Raw genomic sequence first — 8635 nt, 5'->3', positions numbered from 1 at the left:
TAGTTAATGTTTTTTCAACTAAAATCATAAATAATTTACCAAAATAATAATTTAGAACAAAAATAAAATTATTCTGCTTAAAAACCACGTTGTTATATTTAATTTTTTCTTCATCAAAATTGAGTGTAGGGTTCTATTTTAATCATTTTATAAAACATAAAGTCCAAAAAATAATTTGTCAAAATACAGAGTCCAAACAAGTAATGAGACAAAATACAGGGTAAAAAAAAAAAGTATAATCCCAAATTAATATATTTGGGGTGATATTTTTTTAAAAAAAAATTGCATATTAATTTAATTAAAACAAATAGAAGTTTTGTGAATATTGTTCCCCTTAGGTAAAATAAATTGTATCACGATCATGAGAAAAGTTATATCCTAGCTAGCCACCACTACTATATATTACTAAATATATATATTTATATGTATATATATCATCATTATTCATTCCACTTACCTTCTTTTTGTAGTGCCGACTATCTCAGCCTAGCCACGTAAACGTATTGACTCATTTGCATGCCTAAACCTAATGCTGAGAAAAAAAAAAAGCTAAAATCCGCACGTGTGATTTTTTTCGTAATAATATACACATGCAAATAACGCTTTTTAAAGCTTACGTATAATTATTTACTTTTATATTGTATATATGTATCATGGATATATCTCTTCTATATAAAGTGTGTAGAGTAGATAACCAACTTTTTTATTTTAACGATTTTTTATTTTATTTTTTGTTAAATAAATAATTAAACAAATTAAAATATGATATTTTTTTAGATATTTTATAATGATAATTATTTAAAAATAATAAAATTATATATTTTTTAACTTAAATAAAATTTAATTAAACAAAATTAATATTATATTAAATATATAATATATAATCTTTTATTCTTATTCTCAAATTCAAAAATAAAGCAAACAAAAACTAAAAATATATGTATGATTGATATATATATATATATATTTATATCCGAGAGAGTTGAGACACTATTAAACATAATTATTTAGATTTATGTTAAACACAACACATAAATGGGAAAAGGAAAAAAAACGAAATAGTGTTAAAGATAACATGTAATCTAACAATAACGTATATATTACGAGTACAAAAATAGTTAGAAATAAGTTCAACTTTTTCAATTTTCCATAACAGAAATGAAATGCCTATATATATAGGCATAATATATAATAATGATTATAAATACAATTTACAATAATAAGGATAATAAGGATGAGCAGTGAGATCAGATTGAGATGGCAGAGTGGTAAAGTGGTTTGAAAGTGGTCGATTTATGCAAAACATTGCCAAAAATATCATAAAATTGAAAGTGTAATTGGGTTGGAGTGAAGTGTGCCGACATGAATCCTTGGCCATCGTAATAGAACTTCATCTCATCTGGATTCCACCAACTTATATCTCCTCTCCACGCCTTTGATCCTCCTCCACTTGTTAAAAATTGGATTGGACTGCATTATATATATATATATATTTCGATTATTCAGATCAGATGGTTCTTGATGATCAATACATATACATATATATATAATCTTATTAATTAATTTAACTTATTATTATTAATTAATAATTACCTGTCTACGCTAGTGATATGTTGTAAGCAGTGGTCATGCCCGTTCATGTAAACATCCACATTGTTTTCCTGATGAATTTAATATATATATATATATTTATACATATATGTATAGTTAGTAATTCATTATTATAAATAAAAGTTTTTTCTGTAAATTCAAATTAAAAAGGGAAACAATAATATTCTATTAATCTTATCCTAGCCATGTGTTGAGAGACAAGATCATCTGGCTCCTTCTTTTGTTTCACTTTTATTAATAACAATTTAAAAAAAAAGATATAATAATTTTGGAACTTAATTACAAATAAGTAATATATATATATTTATATTAATAGGGAAATTCTGTTTCGATATAAGCATAAGTTATGAATCTCGTATAGGTATTCAAGTAAATGAGGATAACTTATAGTACCGAAAATAGAATAATGAATTTTTTTTCGTACTGATACAATACTAGATTTTATTGAAATTCTATTTTGAATACAATAAATTATTCAGATTTTCTCGAAAATTTGTTAACATAATCACGTAAAAAAAATCGAAATTATAACTTATTTACGTATAAAAAAAAATAAGGCAGTGTCGCACCACCAATAAGGTAAAAATGGCTATCTTACCAGAGTTTTGTCCCTATAATCAAATCAAAATTATTTGTGGGTGTTGATTGAACTTGTTCATATAATATAATGATATATATGTATATATACCAGGAGAATTGGGAGAAGGTGGATTTCAATTTCGCGGGTGTTGCCTTGTTGTGAAGCGCTTCTTATCGTATGGTGACCCACTACGATCTTCCATTTCGCTGTTGACTCTTTTAGTGCTGAATCCACCTCCTACACTTACAAACACACACACACAATCAGTACCTATAATAATTCATTTTATTACAGGGATTATCTCTGTACGTTTTTTGTTTTAGCTAGCTAGGGGGACTTTAATGCATTTTTTCCCTTTTTTTTTTTAATTTTTTCAACAAATTTTGACTTCAAAATAAGATCCGTCCCAACCCGCTAAGCTCCAGCCCCACCCTAACCCGCCCCGTTAAGGTTTATTTATACCAGTTCACTGATCTGTTTTCTGGTTATATTAAATGTTAATTAGATGCATGTATGTATATGATTGATTATTAATAATAAAGCTATAGTAATTAAAAATAATGACCTTCAAGAGATTAGAAAGGTAATCCTTTCGGGGTAGAATGCCATTCCAATCATACACACTTTCCTTTGGACGTAAGTAGTATGTGTCAACAAAAGGAGTAGTATCTACAAAGAAGAACTCTGCAATTTCTGCATATAATATACATACATACAATAAAAAATTATTACATTAAATTTCATTTAATTATTATCTTGGCTTAATATATATATATATATATTTATAGTTTTGACCTACCTGTGTCAACAATAAAAGATCTCAAACAAAGCCATTTGCTGTCCAATTTTCGAAGGATTGGACTAAGTTGTGCCTCCACATTACCCCTGTAGTCATGATTCCCCAGAACTGAAATCACACACACACACATTATTCATTATGGTGAATGTAAATAATTATGGGTACATCTAGGCTGCAACCCTAAAAATGGGCATACTGGTGCACCCACTCCTGTTTTTTGATAATGTGATGATTTTCGACGAATTTTTTTTTATGACCATGTAAATTATAATTATTTAGAGCATCCTGTAAATTTTTAGGAAATTCTAAATAGTTTACAGTATCGAAAACAATGTTAAAATAGTTTGTTGCACGTGTGACTGTTTTTTCTTATGCGCGTGAAAGATAACATGTTTGAACCATATTTTTTATATTGTAAATTATTCAGAATTTCTTTAAAATTTGCAGGATTTTCTAAATAACTACAATCTACAATATCATAAAAATAAAATGTACGCTGAAAATCATTCAAGTACCAAAAACAGGAAAGGAGTGCACCGGTGCTCCAAAAAATGTGGCCCCCATTAATTATTTACTATCCCTATATCTCATTAATAAAGGTGTTTGACAAAATAGATATTTACTAATATTATAGAGTGGTATTCTCAACCCATTTAACAGTAACACTGTAAAAACTTGGTTGACCCTAAAAGATTAGGGTTGAAAGCATATATAATATATATTATTACCAGAGTACCACTGTTTTTGTAAGCTGGGAGCTGTGTAGATATTGGTAAAGGAATCTTGAAAATCAGGGTCATCCACACCAGTCAGACCATTTTCGTAAAAGTTATCACCCGTTGATATCACAAAGTCTATATCTAATTTCTCTCCAATTATTCCCATCTGCATATTATATACATATATTAAATTATTATATCACAAATTAAGAAAATTATGATACGAGATACTTTGGAACAAAAAATAAATTAAAATAAAATTGGTATGCTTGGCCAATTACCACGCTCAACATGAGTCTACATATTATATATAGTAAGTGCTGATAATAATGATTTTAAAATGAGAAATGTACGAATAAAGAATCATTCATAATTAACCATAATGAAAAGAGAGAAAACATGTATGAACTTTTAAAAATAAGTGGGGTTCACCTCTGTTTTTGGTCTATTTTTTTTCTTCCTTTTATTTCCTTTTTATAGTGGATGCGCGGGAATAACGTTATAGAAAAAGAATATAAACTTTTAGAAAGGGAAAAAAAAATAAATAAATAAAGAAAACACACGAGAATCCACTTGACATTAATTATGGTATATTAGTATAAATTCACCCAAGTTTAATTAACATAATAACTGATCATGTCATTTCTTTTTATATGTAAGAGAATTGCTAAGGCTACTATTGTTGCTCAACACCACAAGAATGTGACATAAAGCTCTTGGTGCAATCAAATATCGGGTTCTACTTATTTGAATTTAATAAGTATTTTGAGCCATCACTAACCAATTATGGGGTGCCACTTCATGTGTTGTTGAGCATCTAAATGTGCTAAATAGAAATCAAGATCCCCTCTCAGATTAATTGTATCTCATAATGTGTCCAACCAATATAAGTTTGACAGCTCATTAAAAGAGAAACCAATATAATTTTTTAATGAAAGGAAAATTAAAAGAGGTGTCAGTATTATATTGGTTGGACATATTATGGAACACAATAATCTGACCGAAAATCTTGGCTTAGCACGTATATATAAGGGTGGCTCAACATTTTTCATGGCTGAGCTTCTTAAATGATTATTACGAGGCCTAATTGTTTTTGTTAAAAAAAATTAAAACAGAATTTGTGAACCACAGGCTTATGCCTACTCTAACTGATGGACAAACCGGCCAGACACACAGATATATAAGAATTGATCTAATTTTGAGATGACCACAAAAGCAGCTCAAACAAAGTTTTAACTTATTTATATATATATATATATATATATTATTTTCTCATATCATTCAAAAGTGTCATAATTTGATTGGTTGCAAAGAAGACAAAGCTTGTCCATAATGATGTTTTTCCCATACTGTATTTTTGGTTTTGGAATAAGGGTAGGGCCAATAATAATAAAAGTTGATAATCATCACTTGATGACATTGGGAAAAGTCTAACCAGAGTGAGCAAAACAGGTGGAATAATATATAACCACCCCACATGATGATATTGCACACTTCATAATAAGGAATATGATTTAGCACCAGAGAATATGCTTTTTTTTTTAGTAGGATCCAAGAGAATCCCTCTCGAACTATATCTTCTATAATAATAGTTCCGAAGAAAAAAGGAAACCAAACCTAATATTATATCAATAATTTCTTAGACATGTATATTTAATTAATATAATAATAATATGGTTAAGAGATCATCGACGCCAACGATATTCGGTACCACTACATTAATATAAAGGAATATATTATGTCATAATTTAATATGTTATTACCTAGGACGAATTAAAATCACTTGTAGTAGATAGGTGGGGCGACAATAATTCCTTTAAAAAATTAAGTTAGGATATGATTGGTTCGTGATTAGAAAACTGCATTGTTAAAAGTGTGTTTCTAAAATGAAAATCTAGATTTATAGTCTTAAAACATATTTTTGAAAAATGTGATTGGTTCATAATCTGTAAACTGTTTTTGAATTTTAAAAAACTGAATATGTGATTGATAGAGAATTTGAAAAATTAAAAAAGTAATAAATTTGTAAGATTTCAGGATATAATGATTTGGATTAGAAGAAAACATGAAAATAGTATTTTCTATTAAGTAGCTTAAAATTAGAATCAGCATTTTGATTAAGAATTTAAAAACAAATAATCAATCAAGTATTCACGTAAGTCAGTTTTAAAAATCATAAAATGAAATTTGAATTCACATATAATCCATATAGTTACATGGTTGAACACTGTATACCGACGCCCATAGTATTACTCATTACAATAATACTAACATGTACATATATATATATATATATAAGCCAAAATAACAGAGCATAATCATAGTATAAAGAGAGTATATATATATGTATATATAGGTGGGTAGGTAAATAAAATTAATATATAATTAAGACTACCTGATTGGCGACTTTGGATTGGTTGTAGTGCCCTCGTCTACCCCAGTCTCCTAGAACCAAGACGCTGAGAGAGCCGTCTTGTTTGGCGGCGTGTTGGAATCGTGGGAGCCCCGCCGCTGTGGCACTAGATGATGCTGCTGACATGAACACATGACATAGGATCATAGTTTCGAAGAAGAAATGGCTAAGTATAAATGTGGATTCTTTGCGTCGGAGAGCCATGGGACACAGCTCCGGCCGGGAAGAGAATATTGTATATATGACAATTAAAGCTAGCTGCTATATAGCATACCCCGCCACCCCAAGCCTCTCTCTTTCTCTCTTTTAGTTTTTGCTTGTGATCATCGATGTCCCAACCATACCCCCCTGTCCCTTTATATATAAAATATAACTATTATTATTCATTCAAATTAATTAATTAATTATGGAATTATATTATAGCAGATATACTCTAACCTTCCGAAATTATTATTCACTATTTCATGGGGCTTAATTATTTGATGGATAGAGTTTGATATGATGGGACAATTACACAACGATTATATATAAAAAGTTGGAGCAATTAAGCATAAGTGGACAAGCTTTATGCTTTATTATGTATGTTAGTTATATGTTACCTATGCGTATAGTTAATTAGACTGATGTTTTTGTGAGTAGGGTATGTGATGAATAATTTGGCAAAATAACTATATATGGGAAGCTGTCAAATGTATTTTAAGGTATTAGGAGGTAGGTAGTTACCATGATACTTGATATGCTAGGTGATCCAGACAAAAATGAAAATTATTAGTGATGTGTTGAATAATGAACACTGGGAAATTTGAGTTTCTATTAATGAAGGGTCTTAATTAAAAACGAAATCCTATGCATTTTAATCATTTCAAAATGATGTCATTTTTTAGTACTCTACCCAAAATACCCCTCTTATTTTCCTCCACTTCTCTCTTCTCTCTTCACTCTTCTTTCTTCTCTCTTTCATCTCTCTCTCTCTCACCTCACGGCACTACCACCCACGGCAGCAACAACACCACCAACACCAGAAAAACATCTATAATTTCAGCCACCTTGTAGAGATAAACACAATACACAAAGCAACATACATTTTGAGGAATCTTGGAGTAGAAATTTATGGGTAAGTAATTATTTCTCAAATATAGTAATGTTTCTTTCACTTATTAAGTCACTAAATACTGCATTTCGAATAGATCTATGCATGATTTTTAGGTTTTTTTGCGATTTTATTCAGATCTGAAACTCTGAAATCTTCAAAAAATTGACCTTGTTCGATGGTGCTCGATGCCAGCTCGATGGGGCCTTTAAAATCAAGATTTTCCTGAAAAAATCGACGTTGCTCAATGCAATTCTTGCAAGAGCCGTAATTTTTCACTCAGGTGTTCGTTTGGGGTATTTTTTTTTATTTCGGGTATTTTTTTTCAAGATCCATATGTTTGAAATGTGTATATATACATATTTGGGAAGTGTAAATCTTGAAAAAAATACAAAATGCAAAACATATCTCATGTTAAAGATATGTTTTGGTATGCTTTCAAGTTCTAAACTTTGAAAATGTGTATATGCACATCTCAAATGTGTAGATCTAAAAAAAAATACCTAAAATAAAGAAAAAACACCCCAGACAGACACCCAAGTGAAAAATTATGTCTCTTGCAAGAATCGCATCGAGCATTATCGAGCCACCATCGAGCAAAGTAATTTTTTTCATGAAAATCATGATTTTGAAGGCCATTGAGCACCATCGAGTGCATGATTTTTGAGTTATTTTTCAAATTTGAAACTCTGAAATTTGTAGGAATTGACTTTGCTCGATTATTTCTTGATACCAACTCGATGGGGCCTTCAAAATCAAGATTTTCATGAAAAAACCGACGTTACTCGATGGTGGCTCGATGGTGCTCGATGAGATTTTTGTAAAAGACATAATTTTTCACTCGGGTGTCCATTTGAGGTGATTCGTTTATTTATTTTGAATATTTTTTTTGAGATCTATACATTTCAGATGTGTATATACACATTTTCAAAGTTCGAAACTTGAAAACATGTCTATGACATGAGATATGTTTTGCATTTGGTATTTTTTTTTTCAGGATTTACACTTCCCAACTGTATATATCTACATTTCAAACCTGTAGATCTTGAGAAAATACAAAAAAAATCACCTCAAACGGACACCTGATTGAAAAATTACGTCTCTTGCAAGAATCGCAACGAACCATCATCGAACCACCATCAAGCAACGTCGATTTTTTCCTGAAAATCTTAATTTTGAAGGCCTTATCGAGCTGACATCAAGTACCATCGAGTAATGTCGATTTTCTACAGATTTCAAAGTTTTAGATCGAAACAAAAATTGCAAAAAAAAATCCCCAAAAAATTATGCTCAAATCTGTTCAAAAAACAGTATTTTAGTGTCTTAAGTGATGAATACTTGCCATTACATTGAGTTCTTTTATATTTTACCTTACTCCTAGATTTTTTCTAGAGAGATAATTGAGAAAAATGGTAGAAATTAT

At 29.6% G+C, this 8635-nt stretch overlaps 1 protein-coding gene across 1 annotated transcript; it reads right to left on the bottom strand.

Moving 5' to 3' along the window:
- Nucleotides 1-1078: 1078 nt before the first annotated feature.
- Nucleotides 1079-6457, bottom strand: LOC133824368 (purple acid phosphatase 4-like). The gene is made up of 7 exons (XM_062257251.1): nt 6105-6457; nt 3719-3875; nt 2991-3098; nt 2757-2884; nt 2300-2428; nt 1594-1661; nt 1079-1470 (listed from the first exon to the last, which is right to left on the bottom strand). Exons 1-7 carry the CDS (start codon nt 6324-6326, stop codon nt 1248-1250), a joined length of 1035 nt encoding a protein of 344 aa, XP_062113235.1. The 5' UTR covers nt 6327-6457; the 3' UTR covers nt 1079-1247.
- Between the last annotated feature and the right edge of the window lie 2178 nt (nt 6458-8635).

The sequence above is a fragment of the Humulus lupulus genome, chromosome 3, assembly GCF_963169125.1.
Source record: "Humulus lupulus chromosome 3, drHumLupu1.1, whole genome shotgun sequence".
In the NCBI taxonomy this organism is placed as follows: Eukaryota; Viridiplantae; Streptophyta; class Magnoliopsida; order Rosales; family Cannabaceae; genus Humulus; species Humulus lupulus.
The sequence above is the reverse complement of the archived record's forward strand: the minus strand, read 5'-3'. Positions and strand labels throughout refer to the sequence as shown.

What these genes read in the sequence shown, in the direction of transcription:
- LOC133824368 (XM_062257251.1), bottom strand. Translation starts at nt 6,326, where the DNA reads ATGGCTCTCCGACGCAAAGAATCCACATTTATACTTAGCCATTTCTTC. An exon ending in ACAAAAACAGTGGTACTCTG is followed by an intron (nt 3,099 to 3,718) that starts GTAATAATATAT and finishes GTGTGATTTCAG; the next exon opens with TTCTGGGGAATCATGACTAC. An exon ending in CATATCACTAGCGTAGACAG is followed by an intron (nt 1,471 to 1,593) that starts GTAATTATTAAT and finishes TATATAATGCAG; the next exon opens with TCCAATCCAATTTTTAACAA.